The sequence below is a fragment of the Spinacia oleracea genome, chromosome 3 (assembly GCF_020520425.1).
Source record: "Spinacia oleracea cultivar Varoflay chromosome 3, BTI_SOV_V1, whole genome shotgun sequence".
Classification (NCBI taxonomy): Eukaryota; Viridiplantae; Streptophyta; class Magnoliopsida; order Caryophyllales; family Amaranthaceae; genus Spinacia; species Spinacia oleracea.
This window is the reverse complement of record NC_079489.1, coordinates 74,673,692-74,699,170: the sequence shown is the minus strand read 5'-3', so window position 1 is coordinate 74,699,170 and position 25,479 is coordinate 74,673,692. Positions and strand designations below refer to the sequence as shown.

The 25,479-nt window shown below is 37.8% G+C and overlaps 1 protein-coding gene across 1 annotated transcript in view; it reads right to left on the bottom strand.

Annotated features, from left to right (window-relative positions):
- LOC110803898 (transcription-associated protein 1) overlaps positions 1-25,479 on the bottom strand; it is a 33,846-nt gene that overhangs the window by 4,448 nt on the left and 3,919 nt on the right. The window contains exons 3-27 of the mRNA XM_022009437.2: positions 25,317-25,442; positions 25,133-25,218; positions 23,501-23,609; positions 22,196-22,291; positions 21,992-22,054; positions 21,636-21,695; positions 21,144-21,212; positions 15,063-15,144; positions 14,925-14,977; positions 14,768-14,845; positions 13,444-14,676; positions 11,881-12,879; positions 11,461-11,796; positions 10,212-10,470; positions 9,911-10,133; positions 9,429-9,819; positions 8,578-8,727; positions 8,167-8,388; positions 7,794-8,015; positions 6,957-7,610; positions 5,495-5,755; positions 5,059-5,406; positions 4,512-4,921; positions 4,017-4,446; positions 313-1,611 (exon numbers count right to left, since the gene is read on the bottom strand). Coding sequence (XP_021865129.2) covers positions 313-1,611; positions 4,017-4,446; positions 4,512-4,921; positions 5,059-5,406; positions 5,495-5,755; positions 6,957-7,610; positions 7,794-8,015; positions 8,167-8,388; positions 8,578-8,727; positions 9,429-9,819; positions 9,911-10,133; positions 10,212-10,470; positions 11,461-11,796; positions 11,881-12,879; positions 13,444-14,676; positions 14,768-14,845; positions 14,925-14,977; positions 15,063-15,144; positions 21,144-21,212; positions 21,636-21,695; positions 21,992-22,054; positions 22,196-22,291; positions 23,501-23,609; positions 25,133-25,218; positions 25,317-25,442 — 8,259 coding nt within the window. The remainder of the gene's footprint in view (positions 1-312; positions 1,612-4,016; positions 4,447-4,511; positions 4,922-5,058; positions 5,407-5,494; positions 5,756-6,956; positions 7,611-7,793; positions 8,016-8,166; positions 8,389-8,577; positions 8,728-9,428; positions 9,820-9,910; positions 10,134-10,211; positions 10,471-11,460; positions 11,797-11,880; positions 12,880-13,443; positions 14,677-14,767; positions 14,846-14,924; positions 14,978-15,062; positions 15,145-21,143; positions 21,213-21,635; positions 21,696-21,991; positions 22,055-22,195; positions 22,292-23,500; positions 23,610-25,132; positions 25,219-25,316; positions 25,443-25,479) is intronic.

Sequence of the window (25,479 nt, the reverse complement as noted above, 5' to 3'; positions counted from 1 at the left end):
ATATTGCATATTATTAGGTCATATAACGATCCAACTCCAGCGCTGTATAAACTAAAATCGTAAGAGATCATTCAAGTTTCGTGAGTTATATGTTTTTCACTCAACTAACATATAAATAGAGACAAAAATGTTTTTTTCAGAAAACCTCCCTTTTTGTTGTGAACAATAATAGGCGGAAAGAATAGTAGGTCATAATATTAGAGTAAAATGAGGTGGAGCAAAGAGAATCCAGTAGAGATTAGAAATTCAACTATGAAGGTCACTGTCAACATTGATCACAATGCATTCAAAAGCCAAGATTATGTCACATACCTGCACCTCCATAGTAGAGTGACCATACATTTTTTCAAGTATGGTGACACACACATCATAAATACCCTGTTTGCGTGAAATATGAGCAAGCTTATTGACATTCCATGCTTTGTCCCGGTAACCAAGGTGATGAAGTTGAGGATTAGTTGAGCCAAAATCTTTAAAAGCATCTATGACAGCATTGTAGATTTCATTTCTCCATTGCAACAAATCATACCAAACTGTCATGTTATCCCATTCATTTGGTGTCCTCAATCTCCAAGTCTCGAGAATATCCTTTAGATCTGCATAAAGTCCCCCATGTCCACCAACACCAGAGTTCCCAGCATGCTTGTTTCCATTTGCAATATCGACAAGAATTCTAGCAGATTCCTGGACTTCAACTAGCTGCTGAAATTGCTGCAGAAGAGGTATCCTAGCATGCACAGACATTTCAGGCAACTGCCACCACTGTTCTAAGGCAAGGTCAACACCTTTCCCAACAATATTTTCAGTATCTCCGACACCGTTAATATTTCTGTCATGAAGTGCAAAGTATGCCTGAATTACTCTGAGCTTTGGAGTTTCTTCTACTTGAGCTTTAGGGATAACATGATCCTTCATATAAGCCCAATCAGGAACTTTCCATAGACTATCGAGTAAAATGTCATAATTTTCAATGGACTTGCCAAAATCTGCCAGGGCCTCCCATTGACTAAGTTGGCCAGCACAATAAAGCCATTGCTCCTCCCATAGACACATCTCAGCCTTAGGAACAGTATTGTTATAGGTACCTTGAGTTGCCTTAACCATAGCCTGATAGAACAGGCTTTGAGCACGCTCCCAGTAGCCATGTTGCACAAGGGAAAGCCCCGCTCTAGTTTCTGCTGTAACAGACCGCTTCTTCCATAACCCACACCTCATGTCCTCTTCATTTAGCAGGCGATATAGCTCAGCAAGACACTCAGAGCACTTGGTATCATGCATGAACAACATGACATGACTTTCTAGCAGGGACAATGCAATATGCCATGCATTGTAAGTCTTTCCAATATATTTGATGAGTTCACTAGGCATCCGAGGCTGTGGATGACTAAGCTGAAGTCCTTCCAAAAGAGCTTGCACAACATTTGGTCGATGTGTCTGTTGTTTCTTGTGACAATCCTTTGATAAGAGAGAAATCATAGGCTTAGCCAGTAAAACCTGCTCTTCTTTGTTTAAGCTTACCCAGACAATAGGAAATACCAATACCCACAAATGATATGCAACATTTGCATCTGTGTGAGCAAGCTCTTTCAATGGAACAAGAAGATCAGCCACCTGCAATAGGAAACGGATTTTAATTTAATACTGTTCCAACAGCTTAAATAACAAGATATCGAGGTTTACGAAGCAGGCAACAAACTCTGTTTCATAGACAGATTTGCTTGCATATTTTGCTTCAGGGACACAGAATAACTGAAAATACCAAGCAGGGTGTGATGAAGAGCAATAGATATAGCTACATCTGTGGGGCAAGCTCGAAGACATTGAGTACATCCTATACATTTATCATAAATCTTAACTGAATGTGACATTGGGTCTCTAGTAAAGTAAATGAAATACATATTTAACTACCAGACGAATCAATGATTTCCCATTATTTTGGGAATCAGTCTATTTCGGGGGGAGAAATGGAAAAGAGGTCCAAAATACTTTGATTAATTACATTTTCGAAAGTATATCTTGAGGTGCAAGATCTAGTAATATAATTTGAATTGATGAATATTAAAATTTCAAATTTTAGAATCGAATTTACTATAACAAAAATAAAAAATACTATAACTATTTATTCAATAAATTCGATTGATTGATACGAATGGAATTCTGTTACGATAAATTGAAGAAACAATAGCCGGTCCAATAGTTGCTTCAGCTGTTGCAATGGCTATAACAAAAATGGAGAAAATGTTTCCCTTTAATTGGCGACTATCAAAAAAATCAGAATATGTTACAAAATTTAGATTAACTGCATTCAATATAAGTTCAACACACATAAGAGCGCGAACTAAATTTTGACTCGAGACTAATCCATAAATCCCGATAGAAATAAAAAAGCATTCAAAACAAGTACATGCTCGAGTATCATTGACCAACTCCTTATCAATCTCGATTCATTTCAATATGAACAACAATTAAACCACTTTGATTGACTAGAATATAACAAGTTAGAATAGAAGAAATTAAGGACAAAAAAATAGAACTAAAATTTTCTAAACAAATTCAAATAGAACTGAATGAAAATGAAAAAATAGAACATAGAAAATTTATTTTGATTACTTGTTTTAAAAAAACATTGCAACTTTTTCAATTATAATCTTGACCTTCGCATTGTTTTCTGAAACTGCAACCACTACTATTAATGTCAATGCTACTGCCGTTACTGCTATTCTGGTTATTGTTACTGTTGTTGTTATTTAGGGCCTTTTACTATTTACAATGGTGATTTTATGCTTCTCAAAGTGTTGCCTAATACACCAGTTCCCCCCAGAGAATTGCGTCTCGGGAACACGCATATTGGGCGCGTACTTGTACCGCATAACACTTTTGGGCTAATTTAGTATAATTAGGTAGCGAATTGCTTTCGCGTACCCGTTGCGGGTATTAGGTAACACCAGTTCCCACTCTCTTCCGTAAACGAAAACTAAAATTAGTATTTAAGGTCTCTACACTGAATCGTTTGAGAAAATGTACATGCAAGTCTCTCAGATGCATCTTTTCTTACGGTGCTCGACTGTTTAGCGCATTAGTATGCCCTCTAGACATCTCCAGGTCTAGTCTATGTGGAAACTAATTAAGCTTTTCTCATACATTTTTTCAATACATTAATGAGAAACTAAGTAAATGCTACGTACTCTATCACGCACTCGATTTACCCTCCTCACTTTTTCCACTAGCCCAGTTTGTGGCAACCACTAATTTGCAACGAAAAACAGCAGAAAAGAGAAATGTAGATTCAGCCAGCAACTGTGAGTAGAAGCACTATATCTAAATCAATTACAAATTCAGAGCAGAAGGCAAAAGCTTTTTACTGGTCTTGTAAGAAAGGGAGGATTGAAGGCCTGTCACCGGTAGCTCGAGGAAGCAAAACTCGAACCAAAGAGACAGAGAATAATAGATGGAAAACTAGAGACGAAGAAAACAAAAACTGAGAAAAGGGAGGTCAGCTGGTAGGCTGTCACCCAGAGACCAGAGTTGTTAAGCCTTTACAGGTCTTGCCAACCCAGATGATAGTTGAGGCCTCAATCCCTGTAATGGAGGGGCAGAGCCGCAGAGGGCTAATAAGGAGGGAGAGGAAATTGCAAAAAAGGAGCCATGCACAAATTGGTTGACCTCAATTGCGAAGGAAAAAGGGGCTCAGGCAATCCATACAGCGAGGGCCAGGGATCGAGTGTAAGAAAGGCAGGGGAGTCGAATGAACATAAAACAATGAATGGCTAAATGGAAAATTCGCCTTCTGTTCTGACAAAATGAATCCAGCCGCAGAGCCGCAGACACCAAATAAAAAGACCAGCACGAGTACAGCATTATCGGTGCACATAGTAGCAAAACAGGATATTCCAAAGTTTAAGATTCCAAACTCAGGTTTACCTGTAATTAGGCATAGGCTGAGAGAGAGAGAGAGAAAGAGAGAGAGAGAGAGAGAGAGAGAGAGAGAGAGAGAGAGAGAGAGAGAGAGAGACCACCTGCAGTCTGCTCATCTTATTCAGAAAATGAGCATGCTTGTTAACAAGCCCTTCAATAGTCAATGGAACCGTATCTGAAACTTCGGAAAAATCAGCAACCTGCTGCTGCATCGCAGAAGGATCAGGACTATTATTTGATGTAACAAGAGGCTGCAATCTTGCGGTGTTAGGAGCAAGTGTAATAGACTGATCCTCAACCAACAAGGCCAGAAGAAGATCAAGGCCTTGTTTAAGCCAAAAGACATCACTTAGAGCATCCCAGTCCTGAATTTGAATGATGTATTGCAGCCTAGCAAATAATGTTTTTCCAAGAGATTCATGATAAAGCAAAAAATACTTCTTTCTAGTTTCAGGATCCTTTGCCCTCAAACCAAGCATGAACTGCCTTTCCACTTTCTGAAATACTTCTTGACGCAAAGGAAGAGGATATCTGCAAAGGATGAAATTGTTAATAAGTTGATGTTCCCATTACCTGTTGAAAATAGTTTTCAATACCTGTTTGAATCGGCACATATTCCATAAAGAACCTCCAGGTACTTCTTGTCCCATTCATCAAGTTGACTTGGGGTGAAATTCTGTTTATCAACTTGTGAAAGCTTCTGAAGAAAAGAGACTATCTCTTTGGGATTAAGAAAAGTAGTCATCGTTCCAGTTGCAGTTGGTTTATTGAACTCATCCTCGATCCACCCTTTTATCATATCTAATATACATAGCAGTACACTGGCATCGGTAACCTTTTCTGAGAGCAGGGAATTCAGAATTTGTGTAATAGATCTCTTGTACTCAGGCACAAGCATGACTCTTTCACCAATAAGTTTCAAGACCAATTTAATATTAGAGATGACAGCTCCGACATCAGCACCATGACGAGATGAGGTGACTGAATCTGGATCCAGTCTTTGACCCTGAATTAAACAAAAAAATCACCAGCATGAATGCCAAAGTATGGAAAAACAATCAATAAGACATCAAAAGTACAAACAAAATGAAACAGATGAAAGGTGGTTACAGAGGAGAGACGGCATTAGAGAAGAGAAGATACCTGTCTTGCTTGAGTACCCGCCAGTGATCCAAAATCACGTGCCAGACGCTGAAGAACTCGGACCAATAGGGAGGGATCAGCTAGGTTTTTTTGTACCTCCATTAAAGTCTTAATGACCAAAAGCACAAAGCTGATAGAGTCGGCCCCTGTATCATCTCCTGATATTTGAGGAGCGGTGACAGCTGCAATTTGTTTCTCTATCAAATCTTGAACTTTTTGGTACAAAATCTTCACTTCAGATGGAGTACTGGCAGAATCCAAGGGAAATGTGAGAAACACAATCTTCAACAAGGAGCACAATGAACTTCCGGCATCTAACATCTTATATTTGAAACATGGTTCTAGAATCTGCAGTAAATTGAAACAATATATGAATAACAAGACTGAAAATTGCAAAGAACCAACAAGGAAAAGTAGTGTGTAATGATTATCCTACTTGAGATATCTGGCTGATGTTATTTTTTATAAACAAGTGTGCCTGCTTTTCCAATACTTTGTTCATGACATCCAAGCCCTGAGCAAGGGCAGTGGATGGATCTTTTGATTGAGAAGGCTGAATACTGCTGAGAAGTTTCTCAAGATAATTAAATTTCACATTAGCATGTGGCCACACTTCCAAAGCTTGTGAGAGTAGATCTAGAGCCTGTTTATACATCAAACTTGCTTCCTTGTCTTTGGGCTCTATCACCAAGGCCACCTGGTTTATCAAGTAAAAACACACTTGGTAAGGATTTCACATCTAAGGAAGGAGATTTCACGACATATTTAACACCAATTCAAATTCCCACATCAGAGGAAAGGTGTGTAAAGTATATCCTACCAAAAGACACCAACTATGATAAAATTTATAGAGGAACATCAAACTTAAAATTACCATCATTGGTAAAGTATCATATTCTAGATGGTTAAAGGTTCCGAAAAAATGAAAAATTTAATGCATTCACATATCTTTTTCCTGATCCTTTCACACCATAATGCAAATTTGTCCTTTAAATTCTGATTCTTTCTTTTTAAAAGTGGGAAATTTTTTGAGCCACCCCCAAAATAAGATGACAAAATTTTTAATCCCCCAATCCTTTTTACGGAGCATATGTTAATTTTGACTTTATGCAAATTCTGATAACTAAGGCCCTGTTCTTTTTGGCTTAATTTCAGTTTCAGGACTTATTTCGCAGTTCAGTTCAGGAGCATTCAATTCAGTTAAGTTAAGTTAAGTTAAGTTAAGTTTAACTAAATTCAATTCAACTTAATAATAATAATAATAATAATAATAATAATAATAATAATAATAATAATAATAATAATAATAATAATAATAATAATAATATATTACTTATTATTATTAATTATTAATTATTAATTACGTAGTATTCTTTAGTTATTAATTAACATTTTTTATTATTATTTTGTAATTAACTAAAGATTACTAATTATTAATATTTAATTAGTTATCATTTATTATTATTAATTTATTATTTATTAATCATTATTTATTATTTATTATTTATTATATATTATATATTATTTATTATTAAGTTAAGTTAAGCTAAGCTAAGCTAAGCTAAGCTAAGCTCATCTCATCTCATCTCATCTCATCTCATCTCATCTCTACAGGGCCTAATTCATGTTACAATGAAAAACCTAGTGTCATATTCAGCATTGGGTATCACCACAAAAAATTTGTTTAGTCATAATGACAAATGCAAAGGAGTCAAAGCCTGAACTATAGAGTCAATATGACTACTAAAAATAGGATAAGAGAGCAGAACAAAGGCAGTAGCAAGCATGACGAGATACCCATGGCAGTCCATAAATTGTCAGTGACAAGAATAAAGAATTTCATTTCAGTTTCAAAACAATAGAAAAACCAAGTAGGGAGTAGTTATAAGAGGGTTTACCCTTATGAGAAAATTAATTATCATTTCTTCCATTGCAGCATTTGGCTTGAACTCCTCATCTGCCTGAGTGGCAGATCCAGGGGTTCCAATGTTTGGTATAGAAGCAGCACCTGGAGGAGATGTAACAGGGAAGGATTGGATTCCAGGTTCAATCTTTACGCGCTTACTTGGATCCTCAGAAATTGTTGATCCCTCTGTTGAACGTTTAGAATCTACACCAGCAGTACCTGAACTTAGTACATCAGAATTTTGGGTCGGTGTATCAGTCCCGGCAACAGCTTTCATTTCACTTTGCCTCTGCCTTTCCCAACCCACAACCAACCCAGCAAGTTCAATAGCAAGACGCCGATTTTCTGCAGTTGTAGTGTACGGCAGGCCTAACCGACTAAGAGAGTTTACCATTTGAGGTACAAACTGTGCTCTACAGGCATAGAAAAGATCTGAATGACGAACAATGAGCTGGAAAATGTGAATCAAATTTGGAATTGAGTGGCCTTCTTCAACAAGGATTTTCTTAGTATAACGTATCCAAATAGGCATACGATTATCTCCAGGAGGTAATCTTCGTGGTAATGCTGGCATCAATATATCCAGTGCTTGCTTCACCAACATCTTATGCTCCGGTTGGCAAGTTCTCAGAAGAGCAACAAATACCTGATATCAAATATAAGAAATATGACATTTAAGAACAATAGATCAATACACAAGTCCGGGGTTCTGAATTAAAGATGAACTTGTTACAAGACACTGGATTTTGGCTGAGAATAACACAATACTGAAGTGATATTGGGACAGAAGTATCGAAGCACCAGAAAGATTATTATCCCTTTGAAGTACCTGGAGTATGATTTTCTCTGGGGCCTGATATGCTTCTAAGAAATGGCAAACATTGACAAATGCCCACTGCTTACTGGCACTATCTTCACGTTTAAGATGATTCCAGCCAAATTTAATAAGCTCTTTTCTATGCTGGACAAGGTCGCCCTGAAGATATTTCAGAAGCAGTGTTGCGATCTGCAACAGTTCTATTCGTAATGGTTCATCATACTCGGCAGAAATCTGTACAAGAAGGGAACATAAAATATTTATCTAGTGGAAGGAAATAGCATTTATTCTTAATATAATATCACAAAATCATATAACATAATGATGGATCAGTACAATTGAAACAACATCAAATAACAGGAACCAGCCAGTATCAGATTATCACCTCTTCAGGAGGATCAAGAAGTTTATCGACGATTGTTTTAATGATACCCGGGTCAACAACCTCCCAGCTTTGACCACTCTGGAAGCCATGAGCTAACATTGGCAAAATAAGCATTTGCATAATCACCACCACATGTTCATGACTCAGTTGCTTTGACTGGAAAATGTCTAAAAAGTGCAACAGAAGGTTTTTTTTCAAGTTAGGAGGATAGCCCTCTGCAACCTGGATGAGAATTTGAAAGATCGGCATAGGTTAAAAAAGATAACAGGAAATAAGATATCAGTTTGTCTATTCCATACGAACAAATGAAAAAAGAAGTAGGAGGATCTAAAATTGTATTTCTATTCCAGGATAAAGGAGGAGGATACATAACTTCGTAATACCAGAGACACAATTTCTGGAGAAACTCACCTCAATTATATAAAATTCCTTCAGAAATGTATAATCAATGCGTGAGTGGTATAAGAATATGGAAAGAATATCAAATATCACGTTCACTTCAGTTTTTTCATGCCGCAGATAATTCAGAAAGCATTTTACAAGCCATTTGCTTTCTTTGACCTGCATACGAGTTCCAGAAAACCTTATTAACGTTATTACAAAATAAATCAAAGCAAATCAGTCGCCAAAAGACATCTGTCCTTGTCCCAGAATAAATTTCCTTCCCTTTGGATACGTACAAAAACTACTTCAACATCAAGGCACACTTGTAAAAAATTATCATTGTACTCCAGCCACATGCACTCGGAGATGTTGCCAAAACAAATCAATTAAAGCTAATAATAACCAAAGAATCCCAAAACAGAACTAGCTATATCAGGTTCTCAGCATGAGACAGATGCTCCCAAATCCTAACTAAGCAGATTCAGTAAAGGTAAATTTCAGTTATACATAATGACTAATGAGTACTCTCTCCGTCCCTTAAAGATTGCTCCATTTGACTTTTCAAGGTCTCCAGAACACAACTTAAACAGAAATACCTCCAGTTCTATACACGTAAAAATCATAAAACGTAGATATTCTAAAAATATACATCAATGCGAATCTAATAAGATTCCACATGGCTTTAGAATTCATGATCAAGGGAGCAGGACTGGTGAAAGCAGCTCCATGGAGACAGCCACTGCCATAATAAAATAGAGCCTTCTTCTTTAATTCTCACGTGGAAGAAAAATGGAGCCAAGAAGGTACAAAATATTTCAAACATAAGAAAACCACATATATACCAAAATCACACACCTTTACATTACAAAAGAACTTACCTGAACTAGGTTTAGCTCCTGCTCCTTATTCAAACGGGTCACTCTATCAGGTGACTTCCAAACGAGTACAAGAGCATCAAACAAATTACGGTTGCTCTGCAACCAAGAAGGCATCAATTTTACGAGAGTTTTGATCAAAGCAAGTCCTTGAAAGAATGCATCTGATGATCCTCCAGTGCTAGTAGAAGGTACGCCAGAGCTTTCAGGAAGAGGAGCGCTAAGGGCTTCATTTCCCAACTGAGTGGTAGGTGTAGCAGCAGATCCTTGAACAGTTGATAGCTCTGTTTTTGGAAGAAATTTAGGAAAGGCACTCGCTATTATTTTCTGAGGGGACTTTGCAAGTTCCTCTCTCAAAGGCTGTCCAGCATCAGACTTTATTATATACATAAACCTATGTACACAAAAACCAGGAATGATTAATTATTCATGATACATAGCAAACAAGATGTCCAGCATAAGGAAACTCAGCATCTTAAACTTACCGTCTAAAATATCTTGGCTGACTCAATCTAGCGAGGAAGTATTCAACAGAAGCTGTTGGGTAGCGATTTAAAAACTTTGTAAGCGGAAGGCGGTATGGACTATTTATCTTACTGTAGAATTGCCCAGGTGGGAGAACCCCTTCCAAGTCAATAGTTAAAGTGACAAGATCGTCAAGGAACTTTCCTGCAGCGCTGGGGAGAAGGTGAAACAGCTCGATAATTGCTGTAACACAGTAAGTAAACCTTAATCAATGCGCAAGCCAATGATAATGTAATTTACATTCAATAAACTTCTATTCACCTGCAGCAATTTTTGGTTCTTCACCAGCCTTCCAAGATTTCTGGCTCTGTGCAAGTTTTTCAGGTTCCAACCACTTCTTCAGGTGCTCCAACAATTTACCACCCAGGGTAACATTGAACCAGGTAGATAGAAGTTCGAGCAAACGGGCAAGACCTTGCAGCAAAGGCATACTAAGATTTTTGGTATAAGCCAAGTTGACTAAGATGGGTCTGAGGCTGGTCTGCAAAAGTTCTTTAGGCATCCTCTGCTGCTGAATAACCTAAATAATGGAATAAGAATTAAGAAATGAGGAAGAGGTAAAATCTACACACAGTGTACATACACATACAATGCATCTAAAGAGACTCCTACACCCATGTCTAGCAATTGAGGAAGAATGGCACTAAGGTATTTCGATATTGGATTAGAGAAACAAATTTTAATTAAAACAGACAAAAGAACATTCTTTTCCGTAATCTTGATACAAAAAAAAAAAAAAAAAACAAAATGCGTTCGGCTGTTATAATATCTTAGAATAATATTATACGGACACAGATTAATTCAATGGATTTTACTTCCATTCATATACAAAAATGAAATACTTCCTTAATATTCATAGAAACAGGGGTGTACTATTTCCTATTATTCATTTTAAAGCGTCCCAAAATGTTTGCATGGTTTCTGCACAAGTCATTAACATTACCAATGCAACATTGATGGTTCAATCTTAGGCATGTTAGTTGATAGTCAACTTATGCATACATTTTGGAGCAGAGAAAGTATAAAATGAAGAAAAACCATTACTAGACAGACACAAAATTTTATGACCATATAGCTGCTAGGCAATATTTTTTAACACGATTTTTTGGCAATGACAGTGGGAGGCAGGTAATGGTACTATCCACGTTGACCCCAAAACTGAGTACATTCCATGGGTAGATAAAGAAAACCTCACAAAATTCTTAAAAAACCAAACCAAAATTGCAGAATCCTAAATAATGTAATGTCAGCATGGAACAGTTATGGCGCACAAATAACAAAAATACAAATCCCCATCTGTTTCATGATCCAAAATATTTAGAACGGTCAGACTTCAGAGAGCAAGACCCTCGCAATTTATCATGCATCATGCCCTGTACAGAATATAGGAAAGAACAATATTTCAATGCTCTCAATGTTAGAAACACTCCAGAATTCAGTATCACAATGCTTAAGTGACACAAGTGGATTGACAACCTGCCTTAGGCCAGGATTAAAGAATAAGGACTACCTGTCTTAGGCCTTCTTTCGCAACAGCAACAATTTCTGGTGTACGACATGTCAGGGACTTGAAGAACATAGATATGATCTTTGAACGCAGCTCAGCATGATTTGCCGTCTTGAAATCTGCCCAGGCCATTGCAGTGCAAAGTAACTCAATGCAAGCTGTGCGAAGCTTATTCAAAGATGTTGCGACTTTGGGATTCATAAACTTCACAACCCACACAGTTTCATCAGCCTCAGCAATATGCAAAGCCTCTTGAAGAAAATTAACGAGTTCTTGGGTCAATTTCAGGAGAGGTGGCCTTAAAGCCAAACAGAAATTTAATGCAGTAACTGTTCCCACCTGCATGCAACAAGAAGGGGTGGGGTCATAACATGGAAAATAAGAAAAACCATCTCCAACATAAAATAGACAAGCCGTGTTTACCTGTTGATCAACTGTCTTTGAACGCAGAGGGCGCATGATGAGGGGTTGAAATAGAGGTTGATACAAAGGCTCAAGCAATTCAGATACCTCATTACCTGTCCGGCTAGCAAGCAAGGCTAAACATGACTGCACAGTTTTCCTCACATTTACTGATGCATTTGCATTAAACAGCTCTGATGCAAGATACTCAACAACACCATGGAAGCTCTGCCTCCGGGATTCACTATTTGCCTCATCAACGTTGTTCACCACACGAAGCACCTGCATTAACACCTGACTTGTTTCTTCCTGTTCCTTATTTGCATATATAGGAAGCCTTTTCAAGACATAAATCAGTCCTCGTACTATTTTAACTTGAAACTGACAGAGAGTCTCAACAGTGACCTTCCCAACCAGAGCACCAAGTCCAGCAACGCCTCCCATTTGAGCTTGCCATGTAACTCCATAGCACAAGTGCAACAGACGAGGCAAAAGTTGCTCAAAGATAGGGACACGGACACTTGGAGGTGGAGAATAAACAGGATTCATCGATGGGCTAGAGACAATCATAGGTGTTGCAGGACCTCCCCTTGACATTAGCACGCCATTGTGCTTTGATCGAGCCAGGAATAGGAGGGATTCAGAAAATGAGTTTAACGCATTTAGAGCAGCCCTTGCTTGAAGCCTATTTTCATCTGCTAACACATCCACCAAGGCATCTAAAAATATTAAGGGATCCAGCTCTCTAAGATTCGAGCCTGTACTGCTTTTTGGCCTGGAACCTATGTTTGTATTAGATGAAAGCATAGGACCCCCAACTGTTGATGTTGTAGAAGCATTAGTGGAGGAATGATCAACATGAAACATCAGAGCAAAATGCCGACAGATATTAACTACAAAATCATCCTTTGAGTCAAAAAGGTCTTGTTCGGCATTGGATGAGATGACAGTCATTAAAAGACTTTTGAAAACAGACTTCTCAGCCAGAAGCTGAGTCTTTGTCTTTACACCAAACTCTGCCTGAAATAAAACCTTCACTTGTTAGAACTTTTAGAACTAATACAAAAATCAGAACTCTATATCCTACCCATAGAGAACTCCCCCCCCCCCCCCCCCCCCCCCAAGAAGAAAAAAAAACACAAACACACACTAAAAATAACAAAAAGAACTCTGCATACACCTGACAAGAACATCAATGGGAGTGAAGAACATAATGTTTTAACATTGAACCTCATTATTGGTGGGTGGGGGTAGAACTCGGGAAATTCCAACTCCTCATGCCTCAAAAATTTAAAGCAGCATATCAAAGCGGAACAACCTTTCAAAATTTTCATTTAGAAAAAAAAAAATTGTTTAACAAAAGCAATCACAGGATGAAGAGGAAGATAGAGAGACAACTGAACAACCTTTCAAAATAGGTAGAACTGAATAGAATGCAGGCAAAAGAGTCCTACAAAGAGCCAGAGAGAAAGAATGCTCATAAAATACCAAAGTTGAGCAAAAAAAAAAGTGTATTCTCTAACACTGAGCTAATCTTCCAAATATGAGATGTTCGTAAGCAAAGCATTAACGAAGAAAACTAACCTTGATATCCGTAGACTCGCACCTTCGCAAAGACAAGTCCCCAGATGATGATAAAATTTTTGATAGTTTGTCCAGTGTAAAGCCTTCATCAGAAATGTTTCCTGGCAAATTCAGCTGAGCTGATAGGCACACATGAAGAAACTTTAAGGCCTGCTTTCTATAGAACAGTTCAACGTGTCCATTTTTTTGCATAACAGTAGCTATAGCAAGGTTTATACACCGATCCAAAGGCACCAAGAATGGGGTTCCAGGCTCAAATGTTAGAATCACACGAATCCCATGCTCTGGGTTTTCCTTGCATTCCAGTGCAAGTGGCTCTTTCAAAAAGCGCCTATTACGTCCACCTAACTGACCAAGAAGTTGTAAACATTTTCCACCCCAAGGATAAGGTGCGGGTCTTAAATGAGACCACAAGGCTAAGATTACCTCCGACATAACATTTGCCATACTTGGCTCAAGAAAGTCGGGATTCAAACTATCTATCCAGAATTCTAGAGTCCTCAGCCCCAAACTAACAAGTTCATCACTCGCTTTCAAGCATAAAACCAGTGGCTTCATAAGACGGGGAAGAAATGGCAACAAAGAACTTAAACGTGCAGGTAAAGTTAAGCACAATTCCAATAGAAGTTCCCTCATGTCCTCACCAGCTGGTCCCTCAAGCATGGCAAGTAACATATTCAGACAAGGCTGTAGCAGGGGCATCAAGTCTCGCAATATAAGTTCAAATTTTCCGCCAGCAAGTGCACGAAACGTTGTTCGAAGCAGTTGAAGATAGCCTATAGGTTTCTCAACTTCAGTGGTATTTTTTATGCACACCTCAACAATAACAGGCATAAGAGGCAGCAGTATACGCTCTGAATCTGATGGGAACTTTGCAACAGCTCCAAACAATAAATGAAAGAGGTGCAAGACTAATTTTGCAGATGGAGAATCTGGTAGTTTCAAAACATCAAGCTTACTGCTAACAAGGAAATTGATCAGAACATCTGAAAATGGACGGAAAACCTTGGCTGCTTGCAGCATCGTTGAAAATATAAGAACCAGCTGATTGTTAGAAGCCATGCATTCAAAGAGCTCTGGTAAACACAGTGAGAACATATCCATCAGATCTCGAGGTTCCAAAATAGCCAAAGTTTGGGAGAAGTGCCCAAGCATATCCTTCTCATCATCAGTATCCTTAAAAATGACTAAGCAATGTACACCACTTTTCAGAATACCACAGGCTCTCCACACCTACCAACAAAAAGAAGAGAAAACAAAAGGTCAGACCAACTCGATCTCAAATTCTCAACCAGCACATTAACTCGAAACTTCATATTAATACCTCATCTTCTCTCAAGCCTTTGAATGCAGGCAACCCATTTGGCATCATCTGTTGATGTGCCCCATGAGAAGCTGAAGCCTGAAAATGAATTTCAGAAAACAAGATTAGAAGGTATTAGATTACACAACTTAACATGGTTTTCAAGAAATCAGAACACCTGTGTATGTGGAGTATGAACATGAGTTATTGTCCAAAAAATAGTCTTCATTCCTGCACACACAGAAAAGAGCGTTTCTTAGAGCAATTCGGGAATCGATTGACAATATCCCTGACAACAGTGAAAAAGAAGGACTACCCATAATTAAAGTCTTGACCAGATGTCGGCAATCATTGACTTCCTTGGAATGTTCAGTTGGCACTTGTAAGTTTAAAACAGCCTACAAACAAATTAAAAAGTCTAGTCAGAGGAAGAACGAACCCCCTCTCTGAGAATATTCAAAGGCAGCTCAACTTATAAATCAATTCTAAAAATACTCAAAACCTCGGACCCTATTGGTCAATGTGAGCGACTATATGACTCTATCCCACAACATAAATAATGAAATATGGTTAAAACATTTAACTCGTTGTCTAGCAGCATTGTACGAGAATCAAGGACCTAAAGTAGGTTAACCCAGACTCATAGCTTAGCAGCTACAAATATGATCAAGTGACTAGATGAAACAGAATTTTAGCTTGTAACAATAACAAGAGGGAGGTCAGAGATGCTTCAATAATTCAATGCGTAAAAAGCCGCAAAAAGTAGATTTTATAAGTAACATACTAACATCATGTCAACCCAAGGGGTTTCCCTAACAGAGAAGATTTCTTCATGATTCCCGGTCTAGGATGCTGTTAGTACTTCAAACCAAGGAATACTAAGGTATAGAATACATGAAAAGTACGAAGATTTTTATTGTATATTTCCCAGGTGAAACACGAGTATACAGATTTGTTACCTTCAATTGAGGGTTCTCTTTCTGAAATTCAGATAAGGCACATCTAATGGAAGTCCTAAGCTCCTAGGTACGCAATTATAAGAAATCAAATGGAGACCTAAGCTTTATAAATGTGATTCAGTTTTCTTTCCTCTCCAAACCCCCCCCCCCTCCCCCCCGCTTTTTATCACTTTCAAACCACATTTTCCTTTCTGGGGGGTTGTCCTCTCTCAAATTCATTCTATAGTCCTCCAATGAAGAAAAGGTTACCAAAACAACAAACGCCCCTAAAAGCTAAGACAAAATAGTACTTCCTCCGGTTTTTAATACTAGCAACGTTTGGACTTTTTACACTATTCACATATTCTACTTTGACTATTGTTGGTGATTTATATGTAAGACATTGTTTTTTACCACCTAAAAAAATCCAAAAATTGTTTTTTACCACCAAAAAACTAAAACTTGAATTTTACCACCTAAAAATAAATTAAAACTTGTTTTTTACCACCTGAAAACGGAAAAAAAAAAAAAAAAATTGAAATCGTTATGTGGGGCTTACTAATTCAATTTCCCTCCAATTGTATACACTTCCTCTGCGATTTTCTTTAACTCCTTCACCCTCCTCTCTTCATTTTCATTGAATTTTGTTAATTTTGTGGATTAACGAGAGAAAAAAATCATGTGAATTCATAAAAAAAAATGAAGAAAGAGAAGAGAATGGAGTTAAATACATGAAATCGTAGAAGAAGAGAAAATATTAGATATACTACCATTATATTGACCCTCCACATAACGGTTTCATCTACTTTTTCCATTTTTAGGTGGTAAAAAACCAGTTTTAATTTATTTTTTTAGGTGGTAAAATACAAATTTTAGTTTTTTAAGGTGGTAAAAAACAATTTTTCGATTTTTTTATGTGGTAAAAGCAATTTGTCCTTGTATGTAATATAAAACATAGTCATATGGAATCTTGTTGGATTCGTCTCAATGTGTTTTTTCAAAATATCAACTTTTTAGAATTTTTATTTAAAGAGAATTAAAGATATTAATGTTCAACGTTGTGCATTGGCATGTGTGTAAGTGATCAACGTTGCGAATAAAAAAGAACGGAAGAAGTATATTTAAACTTTGAAGGACCACGGATAGGAAGGATAATTTTTAATGACCACAAGCAACAACCTAGGTTGCACGGAAACGGGTAAGGGGACGAGTACCGAGACGGAAAACGGCAAAATCAAAATTACAAAAAACGGGTACGGCATGGATTCGGCAAAAAAAAAAAAATCAGAAGCAGTGAAAATTAAAACCATAAAGAAATAAAAAATAAATAAATAACACATTCTGATTGTATAATTGTAAATCTATCTTGTATGATGTCATCGTAGGTAAGATGTACTCCCTCCGTCCCGGAATACTCGACCCGGTTTGACCGGCACAGAGTTTAAGGGACTTGAATTGACTTATTTAATTTAATAGGTAGTAGTTGATAGTGGGGTATTATTTTAATGTAGTTAGTGGGAGGTGGGTTAAGAGGTGGGGTTGGGGGAGAGTAGGGATTGAATTTTTAATTATTTTTTGTATGGAGTAGGGGGTAGGTGGGTTAATAGGGGTGGAGTGAGAAATAATATAATATTCTTTCCATTTTTAGAAACAGGTCAAGTATTAAGGGACGGTCCGATAAGGAAAACAGGTCAAGTATTCCGGGACAGAGGGAGTATTGGGTAAGATTCCACATTTATCAACCAATAATAAATACCCTTAAAAAACAGCCAGATGTATACAATATAATAAATAAAAGAAAAATGAAAATACTAAAAAGTTAATAAAGGGGGATGGGTCCAGCCGGTCTACTACTGGAAGCTACCGGTCTACCACTATAAGTGTATAACAGCTGTACTATAAAGACCCAAAAAATGCCTTCATCTCATCTTCAATATGACAGTTCGTCTTCTTCAACGCCACCACCATTAACCAGCTTCAATTTTCAACTTGACATAGAACCAAAAAACTAAAGCATTACTAAATATAAGATAAATTCGGATCTAGCGTCGGGTTCGTCACATTCGACGGTCCAGTTCGCAAGGAAGAAGACCGGCGAGGGACACAACCGGCGGGCCGCGATCGTCGGTGAGTAATGCTTCGAAGAAAGGTGAGAGAGAAAGAGGAATTTGGAAAATTAAACCCTAAAATTTGAATTTGGGTTAAAACTTCACTAATAGTTGTTTGGGAACGTGGTTTCTTTCCCAAAAACGTACCCACCCGTCCTCACCCGCGTACCCATCCGTACCCAAATTCAACCCGCGTACCCAGATTTTGGATTCGGCATGGGGACGTTTCCTGGGCGTACCCGTCCCGTAACCGTACCCGGTACGGGAAACGGTACTTCCCGGGCGTACCCGGGCATCATAGTCAACAACTATAGTCAAGTTATAAAATCAGCAGTACTACGCTTTAATTTCAAGTATGAAAGTCCATCCCATAAAATCCAATTCTGAGCTTGTTTTACATTACTATTACCACCGTTTCTAAATGATAAAATTTCATCTCGGTCCTTTTCTAAAAGCAGTTAAAAGCTTGCTTTATTTTACTTTTGCCATGCCCCTTTATCATATTACCCCAAAACATTTACACTTTTCCACTCCCTCTCTTACTTTACCCACCTTTTTTTTACGCCCACCCAGTGTATAAAAAGGCGCACCTAGGCTCTGAGGCGCAAGGCGATTGGAGCCAGCGCCTTTTATTGTCTAGGCGAGGCGACTTCAATGAGGCGCACCTAAGGCGCAAAAAGGCGCACCAAGGCGCAAAAAAGCGCACTTTGAGGCGCAAAAAGGCGCAAAAAAGGCGCACCTACCAAGAGACACCATTTTTTCACTTTTTTTTCACTTTTTATTAGGGCGCCTCACTTCAATGAGGCGCACCGAGGCGCAGGAACTCCAAATCGCCTTGTTGCGCCTTGAGCCTTTTTATACATTGCGCCCACCCACCTTTATACACTTTCTCTCTCTTACTTTATCCACCTTTTTCTTACAACCAATCACCACACCAACACTCTCTCCCCTTTGTCTTATTATTTGTGCAAATAATAAATGTTAAATCATATAGAAACGGAGGTAGTAGTAATTATGTTAAGCCATAACATGCATCAATCTGCAGAAAATGTTGAGATATAGAAAAGGACTTTAGCATGAAGGACAAAAGTACTTCATATACAAGTAAACAGGAAAGCAAAGACTCCTCCCATAGAAACTCCTGCCTCGTCATAAAGGATGATCATTGAAAATAATTCCTAATCCTTAATCCTAGTTCACTTAAACTTCCAAATCAAACCTCCTGAACCACCCAAAAAAACTGATAATTAGAAATAGAATGACAAACTTATGCTTGGTATGTGTATACACAGCAGTAACAAGTAACAACTTCTAGGGACTGTGTTCTATACACACACAAAAATGAAGGTAAGCCTCCGATGAGACTAAGAAACAGGCCCCCTAAAATCTCAAGTCTACATGCCTAAATACCAACTCTCAGATTTGTATGACATGTTGAGGTTCAATGTTTCAAGTACATATTTCGTTCAGGGCATGCAGTAAAGAAAGGCCCTCGGCATGCATCTTGCTGCTAGTAATGTCTCTGAATTAAAACTGTACATACTGCACAGCCATGCGCCCATGACCTAACCGATAGTAAATTGTACAGACACTATATTCAAAAGACCTGCACGATGTACCAGCATGAAAAGTAACAAGAGCATAGCGGCAATTTCTTGTTTCATGGGAAAATACACTAAATGGACAGTGTTCTAATTTAGATATATAGGTGCTACAAAAATAAATATTTCCATCTGGTTTCTGCAGCATCTCTGAAGTTCTACAACAACCTAAGATTACAGATCAGCACCATAACATTATACACAAAATGAGATTATTATTTCAGGTCAAAAGCAATAAAGATGATAATATGCCATTAAATACACAATGTCTCAGCCATGGTAAAGCTCAGAAATTTCTTTTTCACAAACAAACTCGCTCCCTACCAGGACAAGTTTTTTTTTCATTCTGGAAATTCCCGAATTAATGTAATATAACTCTGTTTTTTCAAATATTACACTTCCCTCAATCAGCCATTTTTTTAAGTGTTTCACTTCCATAATTGGAAACTTTCTACACTGTTTAATTATATCTCTCTCCTCTCATGGTCTCACTCCCAGTTATATTTATCTCTCTCTCACTCGTGGTCCTCACACATACTCACATCTTTTTCACATTAAATAATTCACTCACTATCAATTTCATATTAATAAAGGATTAACCCACTTACATATTATTTTAACAAATTCTACTCAACCTCCTGAAACTATGAGCCGGTCAAAGTGTAACACTTAAAAAAATGAGGGAGTATTCTTGAACAGGTCAAAGTGTATCACTTGAGAAAAAACAGAGGGAGTCTTTTTTTAAACTTCCAATATTTCCATTACTGTTTAGGGGTCGCCTGGAATGAGAGTAAAAGGAGGAGATTTGATTAAAGGAGTAATTATTCTGGGATTTTTAATGTTATTGTGGGAGAAAAACCATGGAGTAATTTATTCCCCTTATATAGGGGGGGAAATAATTACCCTAGCCCCCCAGGGTAATACTCTCCAGGATAATAATAATTCATCCTCTCTCTCATATCAGTCATTTTCTCTCTCCAGCATCATCTAACTTGTCCACAACAACTATCTCTACCAGTTTGCCACCACCGTCATTGCCACCAGCTTTCCACCGCCGTCATCAACGCCAGCTTGTCGCCACTGTCATCAACACCCGTTTGTCGAAGCCATGTTAACATCCATCCTCAACACCAATTTGTCGCTGTCGTCGACTAATGATCATCATAGGCACTTGTTTAGGCACATCACTAAATTATAAATTGGATTTGTCAATCTACAACCTCCATCATCACTTACGATTCTCCCTTGTTCTATCATTCAAATTGAGTTTTGTAGATCTACAAAATTGTTTGAGGAATTTGGGAAAACAATTTCTACCACTGACATTAGATTCGGATTTCGTGCATGTTGATATCACTAACATCCAAAACCACTAATTCTATGGTGGTCGCCGCCAGTTTCACCCCTATGGATGGTGGTGCTTATTTGTAAGCTCTTGAAGATAACGATTGAGACATTGAGCCTTTAAATGTCTTGTTAGGGGAGTAAAGATTATTAATGAGCCAAACCTTAGAAATGAGCAATTACCCACTAAATGTTCTTTCAATCGATGACCCCTTAGTGGAGCAAGTTACACTTCAAGTTTCAATTGAGCGCCATGTGATTCATATTAGAATAAGTAACAGTGTTGGAGTCATGTCTTCCAATAAATTAGTCAAACAACCTTGTTTACAAATCAAATTAGGAATTCTTTTTTACGTAAAGAAGCAGCATAAAAGAAAATTCAGAGAAAAGTTGAAAAGAGAAAAACCTGAACTGGAAGCTCCAGCTTTGACCTCAATGAAGCTCGATCTTTTCCTTCCTCACCCTCCTCAAGAAGCTAAAACCCAAGAACATCAAAAACAAAAAATTTAAGAAGCTGACATTGAGAAATTTGAAGTGACCAAAAATATGAATATAAGTTATGAAACTTCAACAAGGCCAGAAGATTAATAAACTAAAAGGAGGCATATCGCGAATTCATCACAAGTATAGTCTCCAATTGGCAATTAAATGATTGCTAGATGACCAGATCTTATAACAAATGCACCACTTGTGGAAAAAAAAAACTTAAGAGATTTAGTAGCTAGGACAATCTGCTCATTACTATAACAATGAAGTCAGTGACATAAACAAGTCTAACCCAAATTAAACATCTAACATACAGCAGACAGGCACACTATGTAACAACATTACGATAAGCCACAGTATATTTGCAAATTACACTTGTACTCAATAGTCAATAGTAAACAACAATATTTACCTGGGGAATTGTGTGCTTAAAGGTACTAAACTTCCCAACAAAAGAATCCAATATCTGGACCTGAAAAAACCACGTGATAAATCCCTCAGGGCTAGAGAAAACTTGTAAAAACAATAAGATATAAATTTTCACTAATTCCAACACAGCATATGTCATATCAATAATACAAGATGACCATAAGAAAGCTACAAAAATAAACCAGCGTAACACAGGGAAATCAAAAGTTGCTGATAGATTTCAATCTAAAGAACTAAAACAAAGGGGAAAGGCAAGTATGTCAAAGAAATCAAAAAAGTGTCCTAACCAAAATTATTAAGAACAAAGACATTAGAATCAACAAATTTACAAATACAAACCAGCAAAATCCGTGCTTCATCCATTGAAGTTTGATCAGCCCCTTTTTCATAAATTGGTTCAACCTGAAAATCCAAGAGAATGAACATAAGAAAACAAAACTTGATGATAACAAGTGGCAAACCACGTGTCAGAGAATGAAGATCAAAAAAATATTGAATAGCTACTGAGCTACCCCAATGCCCTTAAATTAAGATAGCACACACCAGATTCAGCATCAGGCGAGCACATGTGGTGTGAATACTCAATGTTAGTGAGGCGTCATGCATGTTGCTTGAGAACAAGTAAATGATACGTGACAGCTGCAATGGAAAGCCACACAAATATCAACAGCCAAGACATGTGAAATTATAGTTCTCCAATTGTGTTAGTGTGTATTTGTGGAGACTGGAGAGGGTGAGTGAGTTGACTTCATCAATTTTTCATAAAAACATAAGAAGTACTAAACCAAAAAGGTTTAAACAAAATTATAGCTCGGAAAATAAAACACAATGCAGTCACTGTAAATACAAGAGGCATAGCTACCTTTCAAGGAGGGAGAGTGGAAAACTTACACCTCCGTTATTATTGACAATGCAGCACAATTGCCTTCTAAGTTAGACATTTCAACATATAGTATTATAGTATTCATTTTATTCTGTCCTGGAGGGTGTCTCCTTAAAGGTATTAAGATGCTTATGCGAACAACTATAAACAATGATCACCGTAAAGCTTCTTCGATGGCAGCCCCATAGCCCAACACGCATTCAATTCTCTCTAAACCACTAAAAAGTTACTTCTTTTGTTCATGACAATTTACAGTAACCTTTGGAGTCAATTGAAGGGGAAAACTATTGGAAACTAGTCATTTAGCACTATTAACAATATGAGATTAAACCTTCCAAGCCTAAAAGTTTTAAATACTCACTTAAATTCCTTTTACGAAATATCCTAAAAGGTTATAGAGGAAAGGGGACCAATCGGGGCAGCAGCCCGTGCAACAGTCATGTCCATACCTTCCTAAAGTAGATCCTGCTGTTGCAAAAGCAATCTTTTATTCTAGGCCCATCAGGTAAAATTGCATTTGACTTTTTAAGCCTGCCAATTACTGGTTTTGAAGCACCTTGAACATACAACTATAAAAGCCCCGTGAACAAGAAATTAAGTAGTTAGCACAGTCACCCAATTCATCCAAATCACCCTTTATAACCTCTGGTACAGCGCTCTACTGTCAATTCAGTTGTAAAACGATATTGATGTAGGGAAGACATGAAAAGTGTCAGTTTGTGGAAACTAAACTAGCAACAATCACAAACCTGCCAACAGATTACAAAACAGCAACTGCATATACAAGACTTCAAACACTGCAAAGAATTTATTCCATTTAAATACATGCAACAAGCAACTTCCCTTGCAGCAGCAAAAAGAAACAGCAACTTCAATTATAGTAAACACAGGAACAAACACATAGCGAACAATAAATATTTTACAGCTCATTTGAAAAATAAGACAATACTGCATAAAGCAAAGACCTGTTGCAGGGAGAGATCTGATCGAACGTGATGAACAATCTCTGCTAGTAAGCTATAAGCCAGTGGCCTCAATGTCTCGTAGCATGCCCGTCCAGTCCCAACAAGAACCCTAAAAGCAAAAACACACAACACAAAAAAACCATTAAAACAGGAAAAAGACCTAAACAATAATCTCACGTCGCAGTAGTAATGTTACAACTGTACATAAGCTAAGTCAACTGTCATTTTGAAATAGTTGAAGAGTCATAACCATGACAATTCATAACTATACATACAGTTAGACTTTAACAGGATAACTATATTTAAAAAGAATATCTCGGTACAGAAGCATAGATTGCTATATTAAAATAATGGTATTATCAAGGGTATTTATTATCAAGCATAATGTGATTTGTGAACAAATAAAAGTAAACATCGAGTTTGGGATTAACTCTAACATACAAGTCTCTCCTAGGGTCAATAAATAAATAAAAGAAACATTTTTAATCACAGGTCTCTAATTTGATTCAATGATGAAGTCCTATGTCTTAATCACACGCTGAGAGATGTGAAAATCACAAGAGAGTTGCCGTTTAATTTGATTCAATGATCAAGCACACTAAACCCAAGCATATCCACCTTTCCAACCAAGGCTCTTTTTTTTTGGGGGGGGGGGGGGTGGGGGGGGTTGTTGACCGCAAATTATATCCTTCTTATGCAAAAATATGAAATAGACAGCAAAAGTATTAGTTGGAAACTTAAGGACCTGGAACATACAACTTAGGTTAGGGTTTCTCTCTAGAAATTATCCATGTTGTCACGGGTCGTCTCTCCCACGGTCGCATGGGCCATTTGGTGGGCCAAACGATATCCATTTGGGCTGAAACTTGGGGGTCCCACCAGTTTTGGGCCAATGAAGCAGTAGAACAATAGCGGATGGGCCCAGGAATGCTCTATGGTGTTCTTGTGCATTCTAGCATGGGTGGGGCTTGAAGGTTCTAGATAGGAAAATTCTAGAACACTCTTGTATATGTGTGTAAGTATCTGGAAGGGTTTAGGTACCTCCTCGTATAGGAAGTTTTCTTGGAGGTGGGAACGTTCTAGAAACTGGTAGGGATTTCCTTGTAGGAATTATATAGAATATTCTAGAGTGTGAATATTCTAGACTTAAGGCTCATCTTCCTACGACCAAGGGGTGACGTAAACAGCTAGCTAGGCACCGAGGGAAGTGTGCTGGTATCATTGTTATCTCTAGCACTAAGGGGTTGTGCTGCGAGGCAAACTTAGGCACTAGGAGTTGTGCCATCGTTGGGGAAGTATCGACCAAGCATTGCGGCTTGGAGAGTTGCGCACGGTGCATGACTAGGCCAAAGGACTAAGCAAAATAGTCAGCACGTGACAATATAGTCAGCACGTGACAACATTGTCACGTGCTTTACCTCTACCAGAGCAAGGAATTCTTATGCTTTTACAATCTGGGATGTCCAAGTATTATTATGTTTAAGGTAAATAAAGTTGAGCAGGGGACTTTGAGCTGAAGTGAAAAGCATGACTAACATGAGTGCACAACACCTTCATTATCATAATATGATGTCAGCGAATCTTCCAATTGTGTTAGATTGGAAAACCACAAAAACTTAGTTCAAAAAATACCTCTCTTCCAACAATGTGTCAATCAAGGGAAACAAACCCCTCTTAAAATCTGTTCCAAGAACATGTTTTAGGGCCACCAATAATTCCTGCATTTATATCAGTAGAGAATTCAATCAACATGAAAAGAGAAAAAAGGGAGACACATAATTGAATAATGAACGTCAGTGAAAAATTTAGAACACACCTTCCGAATCGAAACGGAGTCAGAACAGGTCACAAGCAAGTTCACAATACTTTTACAAATGCTCTCCTCATGTGGCCTAATATAATCAGCAAAACTCTTCAGCAGGTACGTCAAAAAAGAAACAGTCTGCAACAGTAGAAAGGACATTACTATCTTTCAGAAG